This window comes from Xiphophorus couchianus, chromosome 12, assembly GCF_001444195.1.
Source record: "Xiphophorus couchianus chromosome 12, X_couchianus-1.0, whole genome shotgun sequence".
NCBI classification, from domain to species: Eukaryota; Metazoa; Chordata; class Actinopteri; order Cyprinodontiformes; family Poeciliidae; genus Xiphophorus; species Xiphophorus couchianus.
Genome location: NC_040239.1, coordinates 9284994 through 9309672, shown reverse-complemented (window position 1 = coordinate 9309672; position 24679 = coordinate 9284994). Strand labels below are relative to the sequence as shown.

The 24679-nt window shown below is 37.8% G+C and overlaps 1 protein-coding gene across 4 annotated transcripts in view; it reads left to right on the top strand.

The window, feature by feature from the left end:
- LOC114154487 (rho guanine nucleotide exchange factor 28-like) overlaps positions 1 to 24679 on the top strand; it is a 50324-nt gene that overhangs the window by 24147 nt on the left and 1498 nt on the right. For 2 of the 4 annotated variants that reach the window (XM_028033604.1, XM_028033603.1), the window contains 29 exons: positions 2182 to 2303; positions 2412 to 2782; positions 4632 to 4806; positions 5209 to 5326; positions 5544 to 5624; positions 6621 to 6663; positions 8836 to 8925; positions 9520 to 9643; positions 10452 to 10596; positions 10834 to 10889; positions 13091 to 13148; positions 15057 to 15201; positions 15336 to 15466; positions 15544 to 15684; positions 16956 to 17206; positions 17287 to 17412; positions 17491 to 17608; positions 18784 to 19038; positions 19127 to 19203; positions 19297 to 19475; positions 19589 to 19686; positions 19788 to 19985; positions 21106 to 21237; positions 21336 to 21469; positions 21559 to 21606; positions 22170 to 22274; positions 22387 to 22545; positions 22986 to 23237; positions 24272 to 24620. In XM_028033604.1, coding sequence (XP_027889405.1) covers positions 2182 to 2303; positions 2412 to 2782; positions 4632 to 4806; positions 5209 to 5326; positions 5544 to 5624; positions 6621 to 6663; positions 8836 to 8925; positions 9520 to 9643; positions 10452 to 10596; positions 10834 to 10889; positions 13091 to 13148; positions 15057 to 15201; positions 15336 to 15466; positions 15544 to 15684; positions 16956 to 17206; positions 17287 to 17412; positions 17491 to 17608; positions 18784 to 19038; positions 19127 to 19203; positions 19297 to 19475; positions 19589 to 19686; positions 19788 to 19985; positions 21106 to 21237; positions 21336 to 21469; positions 21559 to 21606; positions 22170 to 22274; positions 22387 to 22545; positions 22986 to 23237; positions 24272 to 24620 — 4281 coding nt within the window. The remainder of the gene's footprint in view (positions 1 to 2181; positions 2304 to 2411; positions 2783 to 4631; positions 4807 to 5208; positions 5327 to 5543; positions 5625 to 6620; positions 6664 to 8835; positions 8926 to 9519; positions 9644 to 10451; positions 10597 to 10833; positions 10890 to 13090; positions 13149 to 15056; positions 15202 to 15335; positions 15467 to 15543; positions 15685 to 16955; positions 17207 to 17286; positions 17413 to 17490; positions 17609 to 18783; positions 19039 to 19126; positions 19204 to 19296; positions 19476 to 19588; positions 19687 to 19787; positions 19986 to 21105; positions 21238 to 21335; positions 21470 to 21558; positions 21607 to 22169; positions 22275 to 22386; positions 22546 to 22985; positions 23238 to 24271; positions 24621 to 24679) is intronic. The other 2 variants (XM_028033602.1, XM_028033601.1) reach the window with 2 other exon arrangements.

Sequence of the window (24679 nt, the reverse complement as noted above, 5' to 3'; positions counted from 1 at the left end):
GTCTATTGTGGAAACTTTCAAACAAGCTGCTAATTTGATCTTTTTTTTTTTTACATACTTACAGTATATTTAATATAATACAAAATACCTTGTAGTCTCTACTATTAAAAATATACCATCAAACCAAAACAAATAAAAAAATGCAGCAGATTTTCACTTTGTCTTCCTTGTTATGTTTTTCGAATTGTTTTGGGAATCAAACAAACAGTTATGGTTCCTCACAGAGTTGTACAATAATGACAATAATGAATAATGACAATAATAATAATGTCTGGAACTTCAGTCTTACTAACAATCTTTATATCCAGGTATACAGACACCAACTGGAGCTTTTATCTTCACATTTCTTCTGGTGAAAAGGGGATCACCCAGAGACTTTCTCAGACTGTGTGGGCTATTAATGTCTTTTAAATTTGTTGTAGTTTCTTTATAATGACTTTAGACATGTTTCTCACACTGGACTCTGTTGCAAATTACTTAAATCGATCACACCCTCGACATCTTGATATGTTGCTGTTGAACTGCTGTCACTACACTTGTGGTTTTTCAAAGAAATGCACTTCATTCAGAAAATAAATACTCTGACTCACTACATTGCACTTGATTCTCTATTTATTATTTTAAAACAAACTTTGAAACATGTTTACAGTTCTGACTTGACAACAAGATTTTAAATGCTTGTTTAATTTAGCAAATCCTCTGAGTCACAGTAAAGACAAAAAAAACCTCCAAATGCACCATTTCAAAAATAATGGGACAAATTGAAGATGGGTTCTGGAAATAAAGGCTCTTTTTTATATCTGCTAAAAATATTAGCTGATGTTAACCCATTTCTCAGTACTTTTCTAGTCTAGTCAATAAAATCCCATTAAAATCCACTGAAGTGTGACGTTGTTATGTGAGAAAATGTTTGAAATGGCAAGGGATATGAAAAAGTTTGAAAAGCACTGCAATTTATTAAATTGACACAACTGTACCATATGGTGAGATTAGGTTTGGAGCTTGAGATCCATAGGTTAAAAAATATAAAGCCTGAAAACAGCAAAAATAATCTAATCTTTCTGGAAAGGTAAGAGAGAATCAGTTGTGCAACATGTATTACAGAGGGGAATCTGTACATTGCAAATAGAGCTTAAAAATAGTCTGTAATTCTGCATATAACTGTACACAGTTGAGCTGTTTACATATGGTTATTAAGAGCTGAAATCAGGAGAAAGTGACATGTAGAAAAGTAAGTTCAGCATGATTCGAAAATAGAACAAATATAGAAGTTGGAGATGAGATAAATCATTGGTTGCCCAAGGAGTGCAGTGATGATATTTAACAAAATTAGACTGTAAACAATGTTTGTTGTAAGAAACAGTGGAAATTTCCTGAACTTGACTGAAGTTTAAATCAAATTAAAATCAATCATTACAAACATGCTGTAGCTTTGAGTTTCAAAACACTTTTTTCCTCTCTTCTTCTTCTTTTTTTAACTTTAACCCTGAAAACTAAGAAGTCTTTGAAGGCTTTTGATCATTCACATGATATTCATCAGCAGCTTGTGTCTGACTGGTTGTGTTTTAAAATGGACATTCTCAGATTTCTGAGTTTACTTAGCATTTACAGACCTTTAGTTGTGATTGTTCATATAACTTTGAACAATAGTTAACTATTAATATTTCCTGAGAGGCTCATGGGGCTGCAGCCTCTTTACTCAAATGCATATGCTACATTGTAGCCTGATATTTTTTTTTTTTAAAAAGCTGTGTTGCGGAGAAGGTGTGCTTTGTGTAGAGCAACATGCCCAAGGGAGAGGTGTGTGTGTTTTTCCCCTGCTGATCAGCACAGCCAGGCTGCAGCTCACAGTGCCTCCTCTGTGTTGGAATGGTTCCTCTCAATGCCACTGTGTACTCGCCAGGAGCTATTTCCACTCAGCCGCTGTATCAAAAAGCAGGGCGGGGAACAAACATATCTACAGATTTCCATCCACAGCAACTTCATGTATGTGCAAAAATACACTGACACACTCACCCCCACTCAAGGAGAGAGAGAGAGAGAGAGAGAGAGAGAGTCTTGATACTGAACAATGACATGCATCTGCTCAGGATGTCTATGTCACTTCCCGTGTTTGTGAGCAGTCATTTGGTGTTGCTCTGGAAACCAAATGTAATATTGAAAAATCCCCTCTCCGTGCAGAGAAAAGCCAGTCTATAAGGGAGAGCCAGGCCTCGTGCCCGACTCGGGCAGCGGCTGCCAGACTTTCAGCAATGATACACGGCAAAGACCAAGTGTACGCCAACGCCATGCTGGTGGACCAGGTGAGCCACAGTCACTTTGTAATCTGTGAGTGAAAGTTCTTTTAATGTAAAACAGAAATCTGATACAGAAAAGTTTCTTCTTGTCGCTTTTTCCCTTTTCTGCTTCAGGTAGACAGAGCTGACATTAAGTATCGGTCTCCAGGGGATGAGGAGGAGGTCAGCCCTTCATCCTGCTGGGATTCCTTCTCTCCCACTCTCGTTGAATCGGGGAATTGCTCCCAGAATCGTTCCCAATCCTCACCCCATCGCAGGCCAAGGGGAAGTCAGGGCCCAGGCTGGGACAATGGCAGGGAGGCATACTCTTGTGTTTCTCCCCCTTATCCCTTTGCCTCCTCCCCATCTTTTCCTTCCTCTCCCTTGGCTTCCGCAATTCGTTTGTTCGAGGGAGGGCAGAGGCGACAGACGCTGACTGGTCCTTCAGACTCTCCAGCTTTGAAGCACAAAGAGTGCAGCTTGACAGATGCGAGCCGGGGCCTGAGGTATGATTCTGTTTCTGCTGTGGGTTTCATCACTGCGTGATCTTGCTGCAATAAATACTTAAGGCATCATGGTAAAACAGCTAAGTTTACGCAGCTGCTTCATTAAACTATTTTGGGCCATTTTCTGCAGCAGTTAGTGAAGATGAAGTACAAAGAAAGAGGTCCTGATATATTTGAGCTTTTGTGTGAGTTTCTGCAGTGAGATTTGACCTCAAGAAATCTCTCAGCAGTGTTTATGGTGCTCAGATTCGCACACAGTGGTAGTTAGTACTGTTTTCTAGGTCATGAGGGCAGTCTGGCTTTATTCCTCAAAAACTATGAAGCTTATCAGAAACTAGGATGTTGTCGAACAACTAACTTGATTTAAGGACCTTCTTAGATTTTTACGTTTATGAACAGGAGGTGACAATCTGATTCTTTAGCTTTTAATATGAAAAGTATTGAATTTACATTCTGCTTGAATTTTTGTTTTGTTTGAAAAATGGTACTTAAGTTTTAAACAACTTTTTGCTGTTCACACGCTGTCCAATGCATGCTTAAAAATATCAGGACAAGTGGTCAAGTTGAGCACCAAAGTGTCAGGCCTAAGAAAAAAATATCCAACAATAAAATAGCATCTGAAAATCGTGTTCAATTTCAAGAAAAAGATAAAAATCCAACAAAGGCCTTATCTATAATATGCATCACCCTTCAGTTGATCATCTAAAGTATGGAAGTTTTTTGCTAACAGAGGAAATCTTACAGATATGTAGAGCTGGTACCTATCTGAAAAAAATAAAAATAGAATTATATTATGCTACATCATGAAAAATGTATTTCATGATTCTGACAATTCATTTTCCATGTTTATACAATGAATGATCACATTGATTCATTGGAAATTTTGTATTGTATGAACATGTAACATAATAAATAGGTATAATGTAATAAAATTATATTATATGGTTTAAACGTGAAAAGTATATTGTTATACAACTCCAGTGTATTTGTGTAGCACATTTAAGCAACAACACAGCTGAAAGTGCTTTACATCATAAAGATATCATGCAATCACCAATTGTGAACATTACATTTTGTCAAATGACGTCATCAGAATCATCATAAAAATGTCATTTAGCTCCATTTTATTTTGTGTGGGTTGCCACTCTATTCTTATTCTTCTGTAGAAATCATCTTGATGATACTCGCATATCTTTTTTATCTTGCATAGTTATCTTTGCCATTTCTTAGAAATTCTGACAAGAAAATAAGACATTAAGCAATGTTGATGAAAAATTACAAAATCATAATTGAGAATTTCAGCCACAAGTTCCCAGATGGATGGAGTATTTAGGTGCTTTCACATCTGGTCATACACTGAAACTGGATTTCAGGATTTTAGACAAACAATCTATATTTAGAAGCACATCTCCAACGCACTGCCACAAACAGGCAGTACTGTTTCCCCTAAGGGTTTTACTGTGGCTAAGTTTGAGTGCATTGGCAGAAAAACTGATATTTTCTGCTAGACAAGAGTTGACTTATATATGCAGTTAACCTGATGAGAAATAATTTAATGACACTGGATTACATAAAAGTAAAAGGTTATCGTCTGAGTACACAACCTTGAGGCACTTCTTTCTTAAGTAAAATCAAGAGTTATGTTGAGTTTATAAAATAGGGAAGACACAAGACTTACTCTCATAAAACGTCAGTCAAATCCAGGACTTCAACTACATTTGTAAATTTACCTGTCTGTTTTTTGGATGATGCTGGACAAATTAGCCTTTGAAACGTATTTTAGCATTCAGGGTCGTAACCCCGCCATGTGTGTTATCTGTTTGTTTTGCATCTCTTTGTGGGTAAATAGCCCCAGTCTAGAGTGTGACAGTGAAGAAGAGGATGTTTTGGGCCACTCCTACCCTTGCTCATCTTCGAAACAGAGGTCCGTCCTGCAGTCCAGCTCTGGAGAAGAAAGAGACTCTTTTGACACTTCACCTGATTTTAATCGCTCACACTCTGAAACTGCAAAGAAGTCCAACAAGGTACATCTCAGTTCATTAGAAGCAGATGAAAATTAGAACTGAATTAGAAAAAAGCCCTCAGTGGCTAACATCTTGGATTCAGTGTTACTATATACAGTATTTTGGTAATATTCTCCATCAAATGGATTATACCCTTTTTAAGACTAAATTCAAATTAGAACCCTGTTCAGTCATTCCACAAAAAACATCCTTCAATACAAGTTTTCCAACAAACACAACCTACCTTGACAGCCATTAGTAGATAAGGTCAGATTGTCAATAGCTCAATAATGAGGAGTAAAGGTCAGAGATGGGTCTGTTTGCCTTATGTGATTGTGCTGTTCTCCAAATTTCCCTGCTCATTGACTGAACTTGTGAACTTCTCCCTTGCAACATTTTCATCACATGTGTTTTCTTATCCAGAATTCAGAAGATGCTGAGGTTCGTCTGCGCTCCTACTCCTACTCCTCCTCCTCCCCTAAGGTGAGGCCATCGCGGCCTCTGCTGAACCGGGACTCAGCTATCAATGATCTGGAAGAAGGTGCGTGAACGTTGGCATCTTTGTCCTGCGAACCCCCACCTTTGTGTTTACAAGCCAGCTGAACTGAAAAATGTGGCCAGTTCAAGTACCATAACATACAGTTGTGCCTTGGTATAGCGCTGCTGTAGCACTACTAACGATGAGGCAATTGTAGTTTGTGATTTACAATTTTAAACTAAAAGTTTTCAGCATTAAGTTCCTGCTTTATTCCATTTAGATGGCACTTTCAGCAGCGGCGGTCGTTCGCTACTTCAGGCTTTATCTCTCTCTAAATCCTTATCACGTCTCAACCAAGTTAGTAAGTATGAGTGCAGGTTGCAACTTAGACATCAACTTGGTTTGTTGGTGAAAGCATTTTACTGTTTCTTGACTCCTTTCATGTGAAGAGCTGCTCAATTACAAGGTATATTTGAGATATTTATATTTTTATGTCTTACCATAAAGGAATCAGAAAGGCAGATAAAAAAGCCTGTTTTTGTTGTCTAATAAACTTTCCAGTAGTTTCCCATTGTTGCCCTAATTGTGCAGTTCTGTATTTGTGGTGGGATTTAATTCTTGGTGGTGAGCATGAGACCACTGTCTAACTGAAAGAACATATTTTCAGATGTCCAGTAATCAAAAGCAGACCTTTTCCCAATCTTCATTATTTTTCCTCCATGAATAACAAAATAATAGTTTTCCAAAAACTAATTCAAAGAACCTATATTGACTGACAAGCAGAAGAATGGAGATTTGGAATAACACTCAGCTCCTGTTGATCATCTGATGGATGGAGGAATTGTTTCTGGTCTGAGGCTTCTGTTATGTTTCCCTTTGGTCACGTTTTGTTTTCCTCTTGGCTTCTTATTTTTCCATCTTCACTGTCATCTGGTTTTTCGCGGAAAAGGTTGTGTTTGTTCTTGCTCTATTGGGGTTTTCTGGATTCAGGCTTTTTAATGCGAGCCCTGTTTTTGCCTCTAACTAAATAATAATGAGACCTGGTGGGGGTTTCCAATTCTGTCAGCTGATCTTTCTGTGATTCTGTGGCATCTAATAAAGTGCTATGAAAAAAAAATATTTGCCCGCTTACAGATTTCTTCTGTTTTTCGTATTGGTCACACTTAACAGATATCTCTACTTACATTTTAAAAAATGGGTTTTCAAACAGTGATTTTGTTCATTAGGTGGAGGAGCATCATTTTTTTGAACAAAGCAAAAACAGAATAAATCTGATGGGGGAAAAACACTTTTTCACTGCATTGTATCTTCAAATAGATTGACTTTAATTTCTAACTTCTTTGTTTCCGTGCTACAGAACAGAGAGCCTTCAACCTGACTGAAACGACGAGAGAAAAGAGGTAAACCAGCACGTCGCTTCCTGACCATCAGGTCTGCTGAACTGCGTGTATTCTCATTCAGACCTACGTCCCTTTTTTTAGTCATCAGCAGTGAACAGCAGATAGTGATTGGCTTAGATGGAGCCCGCATGTGTACACATGTGTGGGAGGTTTTGTGTTTGTATCTCTCTGGTTTTGGACTACCCAGGGTCTTAGTGTGCAGGATATGACATGCTTCCTGTAGCCAGGCTTGGTCTGAGAGTATTCTCTGGTTGCAACCTCAAAATAACCCAGAGTAAACAGCAAAACCCTCGGCCTTCTTGGATGTCAAGAAACATCAGGAAACATCAGTACCACATCAGTGGTACTGAATTTATTGTGTGCGCACACTGTAGTGTTTATGTTGGGTGGTGATTTAAACAGCTGTTCTGAAGTAACATTTGCTTTAAATTCTTTCCATTCATGTAACATATTTCATTCATATGCCATTGTTCATCTTCATCTTACTGACGTCATTATTTGCTAAACAAAAATATACAGCTTTAACATAGGAAACATCAGGGCATTATAATAGTAGGGATATAACGATACATAAAACTCTCAAGACGAGACAATATTGAGTTGTACTGAGGACAGAATTTTAATGTTACTTTAAAATAAACTTCAAAGATCAGGCAAAGCCACCATGACCACAACTGGCTAGGGTTTGAAATTGCAGTCACTTCAATAGGAAATATTGTGATGTTTTAATGTTATAGGATCTTGCATGAAGAAAACTCGCTACACACCTACGTATCAGACAATTAGAAAATTATATTGGATACATATACACTTAAATGGATATACTAATTAATTTTTAATGTCTAGCAGAAACGATTGATCTTTAATATAAACAAGAGATACAATAGTGGTGGAATGAAAACACACCCTCTTAATTTTACAGCTGGACGTATCAGGGCGTAGTAAAAATGATTTGGTTATAAATTTATAAAAAGCTGACCTGTAAGTGTACAAAAACAAAGAACACATTCTGCAGTGTGACTGTTAATTAAACGAAGACAAAGACAAAATAGAAGAGCTTAATTTGAAAAAAAGAAAATACACATTTCCATTACCTATTAACTGATAATCATCAGTGTGACCATAATTATCTGCAAAATACCATGAATCACAAGACTGCTAGAAATATATTCTTTCAAACAGTGATGCCAAAGTAGAGATGTTCAGCCAAAGCGAACAGAATCTTGTTTGGCAAAAACCAAACACAGGATTTCATCAAAAACACCTCATACCAGGCATGGTTACATAGGGATGCTGGTCTGGGCATGTTTTTCAGTCACGCCACCATTTTATTTCATGGAGTATTCAAAGTATTCTAGAATTAGTGGTAGGATCTGTCCAGTAGGTGAAGCCTAGCCAAGAACATAAATGTTGTAACTTACATGAAATTGACTGACAGTGGGGGAGAAGTGTTGGCATGAACCGGAAAACCCCTGATTTTGGACATGTCAGAGCCTTTCCAGAACTTTAATGACTGGTTCAAAGAAGGCACATTTGCATTTATCCTGAACGGAAAAGCGTTTCAGCTACAAGATCAGGTGGAGAAGAACAAAGTTTTGAGAAGTGTTTGATGTGAAAGAAGGCAGATTTATGCTGTACAGCTAAAAGCAAAGCACAAAGATGTTCTGTAAAGAATAGTGTGCCAAAATTCCTATACAACAACTTAAAAGTATGTAGTCATATAGAAAACAACCATTTCTAATTACTGCTACTAAACGTGGTTCTACATGCTGCATAATCATGGGATGTACCTAATTTTTTAAGTACAGATACTCCATTAAAAGTTTATTCAGTTAATAATGAAAAGCTGGAATCAGTTGTGTGTTTTTGCACACTGGATTAGTCTTAAAAACTAGCAAAGATCAGATTGTTTCTATGTGGGCTGATCTGAAAAACACTTGAACTGCTGTACATTCCTTTTTATAATGACTGTATGTTCTGTCAGTGCTTTTCTGGTTGTAATTTGGTTCCACTAAAATTCTATTTAAACCCTTTAGTAACAAATGTCCGTGACATAGTTTCTTTAAACCTTAATCCCAGATACCACCAACAAGATTAATTTTCCATGTTCAGTTTTCTACCTAAGATCTAAGAAGATATGAAGCCTTTCTGAGGTGTTTTATATCCACACAGGATTCTGGGTTTCCGTAAGCGGGCCCAGTCAGCAGAGGAGGAGAGCACGACATCACTCCAACATCTCACGCTTACAGAGTTCCTCAAAGAGTATGTCTCCTTAAAAAAATGGGCTCACAGACATGCACGTGTGGTATATCTCATTCTGTCCCAGCTGTAGCACCAATCTCCAGCCCATCTTTTAAACACACAGATTTTTATTCTTTTGCATTTGTATTTGTATTTGGCTATGCAGGAATGCGCAGTAGTTTAGTCTAATATATAGGGAAAGGTAGCTTCTCATTGCATGTTTCTTTCCTATCTTTCTGTCATTGTTTCTTTTAACCTAGGAGGCCTGTGGTAACTAATATTAGTTGCTGTAAATTAGATGAGAAATTAATAACTTTAGTTTGCCAAGGTGGATCTATAAATAGCAACCACTAGAGTCCATAGTGACTTCCAAGCATGCCAAGCATGTTATTAAGAGTAATAATCTGTAGACCAGGGGTCCTGGAAGACTGTCTGGACATTCTTTCATTTCAGCATGACACTATTTTTCCTGATTAGTCAACCTTTTCCAGTCTGTTAAAGTACTAAAATAATTGCTCATTTCATAGCAAAAGAGATGCATGTTAGATTTCAGTGCAGAGGTAATTCTGAAACCATGTGAGAGTGAGTTCCCTTTGCATATATCATATCATACAGGATTGAGGATGAAGAGTGGGATAAATACATAATCCCATCTAAGGTTGAGTCGGAGAAGTACAAAGTGAGCCGGACCTTCAGCTTCCTAAAGAGCAGGATGTCCAGTACCCGAAGTAAAACCAAGGTGAGTCGGCGCTGAGGGACTTTGTTCCAAAGGGAAAATAAAATTCCTACTGGATGAGATTTTGCTGGCATGTGTTTAAAATGTGACTGAGAAACCCTGCAGTTGACCTTTCTAATTAAAAAGTCAGAGCTGAAAGGCCTCTGGAAGTAGTGCACTAAAACTTTTAACAGCCCTCAGAAAAGCCCGGTCAGAATTCCTGCACTGGGGGGCCCATTGTCTGATAGTTGTGCCTTTATTTGGAAAGGGAGAAGTTTCCTCTCTTCAGGACTTTGCAGAGGACATAGTGAAAAATATTCCCTTACATAACATGTAGAACCCCCCCCCCCCCCCCCCCCCCCCCCTTCCAGCCCCTACTTCTTTTTCTCAAAAAAAAGCCTGAAGAACTAAAAACACGTCCTGCTGTAATCCCGTGAACACATGTTTGCATGTGCTTGAAGGCATGTTTTCCTCACACAATACACTGGGACAGCAAAAAAAACAAACACACGCTCTCGGACTTCCTTGCAAAGTCTGGGAAGAAAATAAATATGGCCCCATCACACACATACAGAGAGAAATCCCTCTAATGCCCCCCGAGGATAAAGCACTCTAACATCAGCTGTCCCCGTAGACCTTAGCAAAGTAAACAGAAAAACCCACTCATGTGCCTCTTTATCTCAGCTAGCCTCACTCCAGCAGGTGTCTTGCACCAAACTGAGGGCTGCTATGTGCTACATCTTTGGTGGTTTACATAAAAATGTGGCTTTAAGTACAGTACATGTCAGCCAAAGGAGTAAAATCCCAGTATTTATGACCTCTTTTGTTTCAGGTAAAAGGGAAAGAGACGAAGGAGGGAAAAGAGAAGCTGGGAGCGTCTAATGGGCACCAGTTCGTTCCCGTGTCTCCGTCTGCTCCTACTCTCTGTGTGGCCTGTGATAAGCCTGTTTCTGGGAAAGAGTCGTTGCAGTGCGCCAGTGAGTGTTTAATGTCAGAACTGGTGTTGGATAATGTCCTGTAGTGGTTGGAGTGTTTGAAGACTGTTTAAATTACTTTGCACGTGCTGCCATGATGTTTTCCATGGTGACTCTAAGTATGTTTCATGACAGAAGAATACCAACATCACTGGAAACAGAATCCATACATGTGATACTTCATTTTGTTGTCAGTCAATTTATGAAATTAACCGGGATTTCCTCTGCCTTAATTTGTAGACTGCTCTCTGAATGTCCATAAAACCTGTCGGGAATCTGTTGCAGCCTGTGGAAAGGTAATCGCTCATTATTCATTTTGATGTCAAGTTTAACAACTAATGATTTTTATTTTATTTTAATGTATCAGAATTGATTACCCAGTACTAGTAAAAAATATCTTTTTTTAAAATCATATCCTAAAATATGATAAACTCGCAAAATTCTTTGAGTATAAAGACCTCGACCAGCAGCCTGTACTTTGATGCATGTTAGACCATGTTTAGTGTCATGTGCTTTGATGCATTGAAGGAGATTAGATAATAATTCCTTATGCTTATTCTCACCTTAAAATGGTTACTTCTATGAAACAATCTGCAGAATAGTTTCTCTTATGTATTGAATTCCTTAGAATGAAAAAAAACCAAAACAAACAAAGAGGATCTATAAATTAGACCTCAAAGCAAAACCAAAATTGAGACTGAACAAACTGTATAATGCCTTGTTATAATCAAATTAATAACAAAAACTAAAAAGTAAAGACTCACATAAGCTTGGAAGTTATGAGTAGACTGCATTTTGAAAAATTTCTACATAAATCTAAACTATGTGAGTTTAGATTTAGATCAATTGGAACTGAGTTTTACTGAGATCCTTTAGAAGTGAAACAAACCCACAGATACAGATCACAGATGAATTAATTTGTTTCATATGAGATCAATCTGGAGTTTCTGCTGTCAAAATGATCACTCTTTCTTTCATCTGACCAAAGCACAAGGTTCAGTAGAGTTCCAGTACGGATTAGCAAACTTTTTATTTTTTTGATGGTAGGAAAGAAAATCTTGTTTCTTGACATTAATCGTAAACAGCTGGTAGGGCCTAAATAGTGTGTAATGATCTTGTCTTTCTTATTCTGAAGTGTCACTATGAAAAATTAACCTCTGCATTGTGACATGTTTTGACGCCAGAGAAAGAGAAAGTCAAATTCAACCCTTCTAGATTCTCTGATTAATTTTTAAAAGTTCATTTTCAAATTAATGATATAACCAATCGCGTATATTCAAGCAATGCAAAGTGTACTGAATCAAAAGCAGTAATTACAGTAGAAGAAGCTTATTTGGACTCAAAATAGTTACTTTTTACATGACGAGGCAGGAAAATCAACTTTTTTGGGGTACCAGACCTTTTTGGCGTTTAGATTCTTTTTCATTCTTTATAAGTTTTCCATCAGATAAACGGTGAACAACTGGTCACTGTTCTTTATCAACAATAATTCTGGCTTTCTACATTTTGCTATAATGAAGGGAACAGGCTGGAAGTGTGTAGCTAAACAAAAGTGGAAAGATGAGACCAAGTGGAGAAAAAAAAAACATCTTATCCCTGGTGTAATATGGTTTAGGCCTATTTTGCTGGTCCATCATATTTACCATCAGTGATTGAAGAGTGAGAAATAACAGCCAGTTTAAAAGAAAACTTTCAACACTTTTATCTGTGAATTGAAAATGTGATGTCACAATAGTGATTGTAAGCACATGCGTTGTTCCACCACATCGTAATTACAGAAGAATTAAGTTCTTGTTTTGGAATAAAATGTTTCCCCTCAGTCCAATGGGAATGTTGTCAAAGGACTCCTTGTTTGCTTTTTTTCCTAAACATGGCTGCTCATTATCAAAAGCAAACATTTATATAGTTTCACCACTCAGATTGTGTTTTTAAATTAAATTATTCATAAAATTAGCATGAATCACACATTTTTCTTCTTCTGAATAGATACAGTATTTCCCTTTGAGATACTATCCTAACACTTGAATTGTACTGTAAAGCTAGATTGTGTTTGCCTTTTGTGTGTGAAGAGTTAAACTTGGAAAATAAAACTTGTATGTTATATCAGGCTTTAAAAAGATAAAACAACAGATTTTTTCAAAATTAATACAATATGTTTTTCAGTACCTTTTAAAGAGGTTTGTCCTTTTCGACACACAAAAAGCATTAGTTGTTAGATTATGTGTTTTTCACTTATACAACGTATACACAATAGGTTTCTCACAACAGAGTTGGGAACTTATCACATTAAACACTATTGAGCCTCGGCAAACACAAATGACCTTTTAACCCCATGAATTGCACAAACATAGACGTGACACTCTTAAAAAAATAGATGTGTTGTGTTTTTCTTACAGTCACCTTGTTCTTATGTAAATATTCACTGTGTGTGCATTTTATGAACAAAATCACTTCTTTTACGGCTGCTCGTGTTAATATAATTATCTTTGTTCCCCAGAAACTGCAGGAGAGGAATCTAGTACTAATGAAAAGCAAGACTATGTCTCTCCCACAGAGTGAGTATCCCCGCCCCCACCCAAGTAACTCAGGATCAAAAGTCCTTCTTTAGTTTGTATTTATTTAGTTTTCACCTGTCCTCCCTCATCTCACAGTTCAGTAAACCTCTGCCCTTCATCCCCCAGTCTGTCCAGTTAAACTTCAATCCACCTCAGTTGGGGGTGAAGCCTGGATTGTCTTTATGTGTGTTTTTGCGCTCACCTTTTTTTTTTTGCACTATTGGGAAATTAAGGTTGCTCATGATCTGAAGTAATTAATACAAAATTATCAGTTAAGAAAATGAAATCCAATAAATTTTTAATGTCATCTACTGCAGTTCTTCAAAAATTAAAAGCTTTTGAAAGGATATATAGAATTATTTCACAAGTCTTTGAAACTAGGCTGGTATGATAACCCTGAGAAGTACAGCAAAGATTTAAAATAAACATATCTAACATCATCTTGCTTCTTTCAGTTAGAACAGAAAATCCACAGTTGTTACTATGATAGTACTGCAATCAGTAACAGTTTTTGCTATTTTCTTTGTGGCGCATAAATTCAAGTTAAAACATTAAAGCACAACTACTAACGTTAGTTGACATTTTCAGGCACTTACTGTGCAACATATTTTGTTTATGTCCACCTTTTAGATTATTTTTCAGAAGTATAACAACCTAAAACCAGAGAAAAGTCAAAAGTTGAAAAGTACTGTACATATTTTTAAATCAAGAAGACAAATTATCATCAGAGTGAGTTGAACTGCTTTGTTTTAACATGAGAATGAAAGTGGGAAAGAGCTAACTTCCTGTCGGCAGCTCTGGAGGAGAATAGTAAAAACCAGATGCTTCTACTGGAATGATCCCACAAAATATTAGACTATTTACAGGTCACTGTCAGAAATCTTTGAGTAATCAGAGGAACTATCAAGACAACTATGATTTGATCATCCTAAAACAGCACACGAGGGTTTGTGTGATTTAACTCTACAGTGTGTCTGCTTCTGCTCAGATAATGTTTTTAGAAGTCCAGTCTCTTTTGCTCTTGGAGTTGCAGTAGAAGGGAATTCCAGAGGGCAAAGTGGCTGGAAGCTCTGGCCCTCATGATAGCCACACAGTGACAAGAAACATGATATCTAGATCAAGTGATTACACAGTGTTGCTTGGAGCAACAGATGAGTGAAGGCTATTAATGCTTAGCAGAAAGAAATATGTTGAAGATATTATCTTCATAATGTGTGCCTGAAAGAACCCGAGTTCAGTCGAGAATAGTTAGTTCTTTAACCTGAGGGGACGAAGAACTGGTGTGTTGTCAATTTTAACTAGATAACTCCTATGTTTCATTACTCTGCATTTTGTGCCAACAAGGACCTCTGTTACTTTTAAGTTTAAAAAAAACTGTAGAAATTGCAAAGGGAGTTGGGAGGTTAAAAATACACTGTATTTACAGAAGGTGTGAACAAGGGTAAAAAGGTAAAACACAAAGAAGTTGGACCCAAAGACAAGATGTGACTAAAAAGGAGCTGGACTTAAATTTTGATTAAATTGAGTTAAACAAAAGACACATGTTCAGTTTTGTTTTGATGCCAACGGTGGTGGCTAATCTGATGAGAAGGATATTATGTGAATAGATCAGCAACAATGAGAATGACCAGCCAACTTTGTCTTTCTTGTAAGAACCTAAATGTAGGAGGGGACTTACTTTTAGCTAGCTGGCTGGCAGTTCTTAGCAACATCTTGTGGCAGAGGCAATGGAGCAGAAAAAACTCTAGTCATTATTTGGCATGTCATTTAAAATACTTTAAACCACAGAAACTGTATTACTAAAACATCAACAGTTTAAAACCACTTTTAATCTGAAATCCAGATACAAATAACTTGCTAACTCCAACTCCACACTGAGTCTGGTTCATGTTCCTGTTTATCTTCCAGGTTTTGCTAAGGAAAGTTCTCCAGCTTCTCTTTTCTCTTCCTCTGCCTGCTCTTCCCCATCATCTTCAGCTCCAACAATGACCAAAGAGAAAAGGGAGACAGTCGCTTCTTTCTCCAAAAGCCAATCAATCTCTATAGACAGCAGGTAGGGCAGCAGTAAATTATATCCTGAAGTACTCATTTACCTATGCAATCACGCAATTATTTTAATATTACTACTATTATTACTATTGTCAATTATATTATTATTATTATTATTATTATTATTATTATTATTAGAGGCTGGAGTGAAACAGCAGGGGTGGACAGTGAATGCAACATGACAGCTTGCACTAACAGCTCTCCTCCTGAAGAAGGAATACCTGTCACAACAACTCCCCATTTCACCGACCTACCTATCAGCACAAAGGGTGAGTGACAGAGAGCAGCAGGATTTTGGGCAAACATCAATTAAAAGTGACTCTTTGTCTTAATGCTGTATATACAGATACTGTTGATGCTCCTCTGCTGAGTGACCTGTCAGCTGACTTGCTGGGGCTCGAGGCAGAGTCGTGGAGTCTCGCCGTCTCTCCAGTCTTTTGTAGCCAACACGACAGACGCACCATCAAACGACAAGATGTTATTTATGGTGAGGTCTTTCTGTCTTTGGTTGTTTCTTGCAGGACATAGTTGTGCAGCTGTACTGCACAAACAAGGAGGCTTTCAAAGTATACAAAAAGAAACATTTAAAATGACTCCTGGTTTCTTTGCAACGCTCTGTTTTGTAAACCGCATTCTTGGCTAAGTACTTCTGTGTTTCACTGTTTTTCTTTCCTGGTTGGAGCCATTTGTGGACCTATTGCTGCCTTTAGTGTTGTGTACTCTCTTTGATTTCTTTTCTCTCATATCAAGTAATCATGGCTCAGTATTTCTGTTTGGAGCTGTGTCTCTTTCCTGGACAGATTAATTGGCAAATCTATGACTGCTAGGAACTCAATATGTTCTGTTTTTCTGTGACCTAGAAAATACTTTAAGCTTCTGTGTTTTGCTCTGCCACTTGCAGAGCCGTTGATGGAGCTATTACTGTCCTCAGCTTGGAGCCTTTCTTTTTCTTTCTCATATGTTTTATTATGTCTCCTGGATATAGTCAATGATTGCTGCGATATTAATGACTCAATGCAATGGACTGCGCTTCTTCACACTTTTTACCAACTGTCATTACCCTAAATAATACTATTCTATTTGAGTTTATGTAACTGGATGACTTTGACTGAATTATATTATGAATTGAGCTGATTATAATTGAATAATTTGGACCGAATTGGATTTTAATTATGAATGTGACCTGTTTGACCTATAATGTGGCTTAAGATGACATTTATTGTAAATTAGTGCCTTATAAATGTCTTAAATATTAAATTGAAGGAAACAGAATACAATTCCATTAAGTTGGCTATGAGCCTTTAGTCTGTGATTTGATTTTAATTGCCATTTTGTGTCAGGATATTATCATATGTGTATTATTTGTCACATATCTATTGAAATCTAGAAATGTGGGCATCCAAAAGACCAAGCATTCCCACAGAAATGCTACAAAAACAAAAGCACATGATAAAGTTTCCCAGTTTCACACAGCTATTTTTGAATAGTTGTGACCAAACTGTTATGTAATTATGTTCCATTGGAAAGAGCCTAAAACCAGCCCCCCAGTTGCTGAACACCATCTTATCGTAGATATCCAAAGAAAGGCTTTTCTGTTGAACCTGTCCTGACAGTTTTATTCATTCTGTTTCAAAATGTTGCATTAACTTATGTATTAACTGTTGGCTAAAACTATGAGGAAACTTCCCAAATAAATGAGTCATCTGTGTGTGTAAACCATTAGACGTTTGACTCTCGGTGTTCTCTTGCTCTGTGCAGAGCTGATGCAGACAGAGCTGCACCATATTCAAACTCTGACAGTCATGTCGGAGGTGTTCAGGAGAGGTATGCTGGAGGAGCTGCAGCTCGACTCGGACTGCGTGGCCCGGATCTTCCCCTGCTTGGATCCTCTCCTGCTTTTCCACAGAAACCTCTTCAGAGCGCTGCAGGAATGCCGCCAGGCTGCAACACAAACGGACAACTCCCGAAATTACCTCATCCATCGAATTGGAGACGTACTGCTTCAGCAGGTTGGTGGTGGCAGGTTGGCAGTCAGTGATAATCAGAGATCGATGTTAGTGGTCATCTTCATCATCGTCATCTCCTTCAGTTCTCTGATGAAAATGCTGAGATGATGAAGCAGGTGTACGGAGAGTTTTGCAGTCACCACATGGAGGCTGTCAATGTCTTCAAAGAGCTCCAGCAGCAGAACAAAAAGTTTCAAAACTTTGTCAGAGTAAGTTTCCCTCCCACCTTCAAAACACCTTTGCTTAGCTGAAGATGTTTTACACTCACATTCCTTCTCACCTGACAGCAACAGAGTAATAACTCTCTGGTCAGACGAAGAGAAGTGCCAGAATTCATTCTGTTGGTCACGCAGCGCGTCACAAAGTATCCAGTTCTGCTAGAGAAGATACTGCAGTACACTCAGGGTAATGTATCTTAAAAGATTTAAAATTCATCCATGTTAAATCTTTTTTTTTTTTATACAGTACCTTGTAAAATGATTCATACTTTTGTCCTATTAAAATCAAAAACTTGTATGTATTTGTTAGGATTTTATATGATTGCCAAACACAAAATAGTGCATACAAGAAAACCTTTTTTTTCTGAAGATTGTAACTTCAATATGTATTTTGCCTTCTTGACTAAAAACATTGTAAAACTACCTACCACTGCAATTACACAAGTCTTTTATGGTATGTCTATTGTTCTAACTTTGCAGAAAACACTATGCTAACACTAAATGGACAGTATTTGTCCACATTAGATTTTAGTCTTCCCATGCTGTCATAAAGTCCAGACTTGCGAAGTCCGTAACTAATTAGCTATGTCCAGTCAGCAGATTCTCCCTCTCTGTAGCTTTAGATCTCTGTAACTCCTCCAGATTTACCAATGCCCTTTGTGCTGCCAGCATTAGGTGTGGAACCATATCTTGCAGTACCATACTATTTCCATATTTAAAATACAGTAAGATATTTAAACCTTGTGATATTTCTAGCCTAGCTCTACGTGATCCTGCTCTACAACATTACATTTGCGTGTTTGCTGTGTTCCTCGGTTTTTCTGATGCTATTTCTTCACTAATGCTCTCTAACAAACCTCTGAGGCCTTAACAGAACAGCTGGATTCATGTAGAAACTAAATTTAATTAGATTAGGTTAAATTTAGGAACTTCAGAATATAGAAAGGATAATTTAGCTGTACACCACACTTTTCAGACTCATTAGTAAAAAAAAAAAAAAAAGTAAAAATACTTTAAAATATTTTTTTACATTTATGCCCTACTTTGTTCACTTCTGGCAAAAAGATATTTTAAAGTTTCAGGTTGTAGTGTAGAAAAATTTGAATAGCTCAAGAAGTATAAATACATTTGTAAGGCACTATGTTAATTGGCAGCAACACAGCAAAAATACATTCATTATACTACATATTTATGGTCACTTCAAGAAATTGCTGTTTTATGAACTTTTCCATGCAAGATAAGATCACAGAAGGCATTCTTGTTTTAGTAATTCGATCAGGGCTTATTTCACCGCATCACAGCAAAGCTGCATTGCATTATGAAGTTATTTATTAATTTTGCTGCCACTGCTTCCACCCCCAGATGGAAGCCAGGAACACTCCAACTTGTCAGATGCCCTGGCTCAGATCCGTGACATCATCACAGCCGTGGATGTGATGGTCGGTAAGTATGAGCGATCTCAGGAGCTGCAGGAAGTACTCGCCAGGCTGGAAACCAAGAGCTTCGCCAAGCTCAAGAACGGCAAGGTGTTTCGCAAGCAGGACATGCACACCAAGCACAGAGCTCTGCAGCACAAAGGGCTGCTCTACTGGAAGACTGCCACGGGGCGTCTAAAAGGTGTGCAGATCATCATCTCTTCTGCTAAATTAGATTTTTTAAAATACTTTCTGAATCGCTCATATAAACATATCTCTTTGGTTCCCAGACACTTTAGCTCTTTTGCTCACGGATGTCCTGGTTTTTCTGCAAGAGAAAGACCAGCGCTTCATATTTGCATCTGTGGTAAGGGCATCAACCCAAACAATGCTTTGAAATTGGATACACCTATACTCAAGTTTTCCATCTGTAACCTTGCCTTTCTGGGCTCTCCCTCAGGACCAGAAGCCTCCAGTTATTCCTCTGCAGAAGCTCATTGTTAGAGAGGTAGCCAATGAGGAGCGAGGAATGTTCCTTATCTCTGCATCCTCCGTGGGGCCAGAGATGTATGAAGTTCACACCACCACAAAAGAAGAGAGGAATGCCTGGATGAGACACATTAGACAAGCTGTGGAGAGGTGTGGGGGTGTGCACGTCAGCAGGGTGTTTGTCTGAGTTAAAGTCAGCGTGTGTGTCAAGTTAATGGGTGATAAAGCTTGGGTTACTCACAACTTGCTAATCCACACGGCAGTTGTCCAGAGGAAGAAGAGGAGGAGGAGCGAACTGCAGAGACAGAGGAAGCCAGACAAGCTGCAGAAGTCAGAGTTCAAAAGATTAGCAAGTTCCAGGGTAAAAAAAAAAGTTAAAAATACACCTATACGTTTTAAATCTTTCTTTAAAAAAAAAAAAAAAATCATAAACAGCTAATCTTGTTCTCTGTGTTTGTGCAGAAACGTTGCTTGGTCAGGACCAGCAAATCTGCCACAACTTGGAGGAAAAGTTGCAGCTGTACGCTGATATTACAGAATTAACTCTCCGGTCACCAGAGTCTGTCCCACATCGCCATCTGCTGGTGGGACCTGCACAGTACTTCGACATTGAGGCGCCGCGTCAAGCATCATCGCTGCTCACAGCTGCACTGAGAGAAGGTTAGGGTCAGGATCTGTTGTATGGCTGTAATCAAGAGATTTCACGACGGGTGTAAAATATGTTGCAGTGAAGAATAAAACTAAACAGAATTTGATCAAGATTTAAGCATTTATTACAAAGAGACCTTCTTTAACATGGCTGCACAACATATTTTTAAAGTTACAGATTTCTGAATGTGTCAACATTTCCATGACGCAATGTTTTTAAGGTTTTTTTTCTTATAAATAACGGCTTTACGATCATAATTTATAGTTGTGCAGTGATGGAAACAAGAGATTTTTTTCTCTATTTTAACTTTTGTGTGCGGTCTGTAATATAGTTGCCTGCTTTGCACACAAAAACATGTTCTTTTTAAAAACTAGCTGCTCTGTTTGTGGTTGAACTGCTTGCTGTGGGTTGCAGTGGACAAAATCACATACAGTAGACCAATAAGTAGCAGAAGTTGAGTTTAAGCTGAGTCACAAACTCAAACACTATGATCTGAATTGAAAACACTTTGATCCCAGTTTGAAACTGGGCATCAAAATGAGAAATTCCTCCCAGAAAGTTTTTCTAAAACCATCATTCCAAATGCTATGGCTTCTACCATAAGATCATATCATTTTTCCTTTATCAGTTTTTAAAAAAAGATTAACTATTTTCATCATGTCAGTTCAATCTTCCAAAATAACCCTGACTTTGTTGTCATAATTTCTGTGTATTAGTGACATATCATTTAAATGTCATCCTGGCAAATGAATATTTTAAATCACTGTTTTGTGTCTTTTCCTGTTTTTCTCACAATTTGACTTATAGGTTATGAAAGGAAAACAGTAAAGAACAGGCAACAGCTGTTTAAAATATTTCTTGATTTTTTTTTAAATCAATTATTTTCTAATTAACTTATTTATTTTAAAAAAAGAAAAAAAAATCCATAAATCTGAGCTCAAACACACCTATGGTAGATACTACACTTTGTAGCTCAGGAGAGACACACACATAAAAAAAAACGATCTCTCGCTTTAATTGTTAGGAAGAGCACAAGTTCTGTTTATGTGGGTGATTAAAATGTCCATGAGAAGTGCATATTTTTCTGCATTGCAGAACAATCATCAATATTTACTAAAGTTTGTTTTCCAGCTGAAAACCTGATCAACATTCTCCAGACCCGTGATGGCGTCCCGGTCCACAGCCAGAACTCTCCTCTCCAAGCCCCAGAGTGCTGCAGCTACAACAGCCACGGCAGCAGCATTCAGGAGTCTCCCTCTGAACGTGAGTCACAGGATAACCCTACAGTTCAGCATTTAATATACTTTAAAAATAAATTCCAGAAATCTTAATGGACAGTTCTGATTTCTATATGCATGCAGCGGATTATCTGAGCACGCTCAGTATCAGCTCCAACTCTCTGGGGTCTGACAGCGAGTTAGCGGGCATGGAGAGCGCGTCGTGGAGCTCAGCAGTCGAGCTAAGGAAAGGAGACTCAAAAGGAACACTTTTAAAGGTTTGAGCTCCTTACTTTTCCCCATCAGTAGTTTTCACAGATTAACAAGTAGAAGTTGTTATTATTATATATCAATGCACTGTATTTAGGTGGCAGAGAGCGTCCAGAGCCTGACTCAGCTTCTCTACAGTCTGCAGGTAGGGAGAACAATGCAAATATATTTCTGCATTTAAAAAAAAAATAAAATCATTATGATCAACTGATTAAACTGATGTTTTGATTTGTATTTTTTGCTTATTTTTTGTATGTATTTTTTCTGTTTTTGAAATATGTCTGTAAAAGCTGAATAGCTAATTTTCTTTTCATCTGAATAGAGGGCAGATATAAGTTTATGCTTCTTTCTGCTCTTTTTCATTCACGATTACTTTCAGTTGTTACATGAACTATTTATATTTATTATTGAGTGAATGAAATAAATAAAAATGACATGAAATGAACCTTGAGAAAATTATGGTAATATACAGGACAAGGGAATGAATGCATTATTAATCTTTACTATATGCTAGCCTAATTCCTTAAAACATATCTTTTAGAAATATTTTTTTATGTTCATTATAGTAGTTAGGTTAGGAAATGGTGGCAGTATATATATTTTTTTATATATTTTTTCACTAGTTTGTATTCCGATGAGGAAAAACTCTGATGACCTTCAGAACATGGTGGTTATGTTACAGTTTGAAACAGAGTCTCATGTTTTCAGGCAGCTGTGACCCTCCAGGACAGCTTCTATGAAGTCCAGAAACTTCTTCTTCAAGAGGGAGAAAGACCTCAGCTTCGCAGCATCACCTCTCTCCAAACCAACTTGGTTTGTTCATATAAATATTTATCTGTAATTTATCTGCCAGCCAGTCAATGAGCTTGTGGCACGTGAGGTTCAAAACAGCACTAAGATGCTGATTTGCTTTTTATCCCTCCAGGAACAGGAGAAGCAGAGGAGCACTGACAAGATGAAAGAGGAAAAGAAGAGTTTGGAGAGGAAGAAAGAAGATGTGGATGAGGTGCAGAAGCTCCAAGTTAAACTGAAACAAGAGCAGCATCGCTGGGAAAAAGAATGTGTGGCCAGAGAGAAACAGCAGGTAAGACTCATTTCTGTCTACTTTTTCATTCACAGCAGTTAAAATAGAACCTAAATACTCTTATCATTCCTGTAGTAAAATTTTTGTGTTCTCATCTTCAATCTGTAATGTGAAAGTATTCCTCCCCCTTTGAATTTTTTAACATTATAACCACTACATGTTCTTGGGGGAAGGGAAAGGAAAAGGATATATAGTTTTCAAAACAAATCTTCTAAATGTAAGTCTTAATATTGTGCAAAGCATTCAGTTCCCTAAAAATAAAAAGAAGACTTTTTGAAAACCTTGTATCATTTTCCATCCTAAAGGCACAGACCAATTTGTGTTGGTCTCATCGAACATACATGAATTTTTATGGTTGCAATATGATAAAATCTACTAAAGTTAAAAAGATAGAATGTACTGAAGCATAGATAAACACATATTTGCCTGTTTGCTTACAGACTGACCAGGAGAACGTGTTGGAGCAGCGAGAGCAGCAGTGTCTGTCTGAGTCCGAGCGGCTCCGCTGCGAGCGAGAGGAGCTCGACGCCCAGCTGCAGGAGTATCAGCAAAACCTGGACAGGCTGAGGGAGGGCCAGAGGAGTGTAGAGAGGGAGAAGGAGAGGATCGAAGCCCAGCAGAGGCTGCTGCAGAGCTGGAGACACAGCCGCCAGAGCAGCCTGCCCGTCACAATACCACTAGATGGATACAAGGCAAGCAGATCAGAGAGAGGAGGAGGAAATACATCGAGGCAGAAAATGTCGAAGTACAAAAAATGGCTGTTCGCACTATAAACATTTTTTCATGTGGTTTTCTTGAGTGAAAACGAGATCTAAGGCAATGGGAAATGATTTTATTTATTTTTACATCCGATTTAATGTTCCTTTTTTTTGTCTTTTATTCAGGTTAATTTCTCACTATTTTCATGTTTTGAACCAGATACTCCTTGTTTGCCCCTTCAGAGATTTAGGTTGTTACATGTACATATATACCATCTCATTATATTTAAGTGCTATCTGTAATCTACATAATTAATGCATAATTGTTTATGGATTATTGTTCACTGTTACTGCAATGAACTCTTTAATTGTGTAGTTTTATTACAATTTTACTACATTACATGTATTAAAACAAGTCACAATCACTTAGGGTATGAAGAAACTTCATTACAGTCTTGTTGAGCAGCTCTATGTATGAAACTATTTTTAAATATTGTGATGAAGATATCTATTCAAGGTATCCCACATTTTCCTAATTCATAACAACTCCACCACTTTTTAAGATATTTAGATACTCTGAATATCCATCAGTCTGTACAGTGTTAATAGTTTGCAGAACTCGCATATGTTCCATTTAAAGTTTAATATCCTACTAAATTATGTTTCCAAGCAGCCCTTTGCAGTCTTGCTGTTGCACACATTGAAAATCAGAACTCCATTTATTGTGCAAGTCCAGATTATATCTTTTGAAAATAACTTTTGGAAATGTTAAGATGATGAAAGCATTTCTCCAGAATCAAATAGTTTGCTATAACAATAGAAAAACAAACATTTCTATTTCATGATTACCATATAATATTTTTTGCATCTCAAGAAAGCTAAAGTAAAATTTTAATCAGGGAAAGCTGCTGACATCTGCTGTAGAAGTGAGCAGAAAAATTAACGGTAACGGAATAAAAAATGTATAAAAGTTAAACAGGGTGGTTTGCTTGACCTCTACTCTTTTTTTTTTTGTGTTATCGCTCCAGGTTCCCACACACAGCCGCACAGGCAGCTTTGATGGGAACTACTCACTGTTCAAAAACGAGTCGGGTTTCTTCAGCTCCCTGCAACAGAACCACCTCCACCAGCCACCCATCTACAACCACCAGCACACCCTCTCCACGCAGAAGAAGAATAATCCGGACGGGCCGCCGCTCAGCTCAGCCGACCGCAGCGTTAGCGCCAGCCTCTACAACAGCCTCAACACGCTGCTGAGCCAAACGCACGGCAAGCAGCCTCTGTACGGCAACAACCACAGCTGCTCCCGACCGTCCGCTGATTGCCTCCATACCTTCAGCAGCAGAGTGCCTTCACAGCAGCAGAGATGCGGCAACAGTAGGACATATTTCTGCTTTTAAAACATGAACTTGATTTATCTCCTCTACTTGCAGATC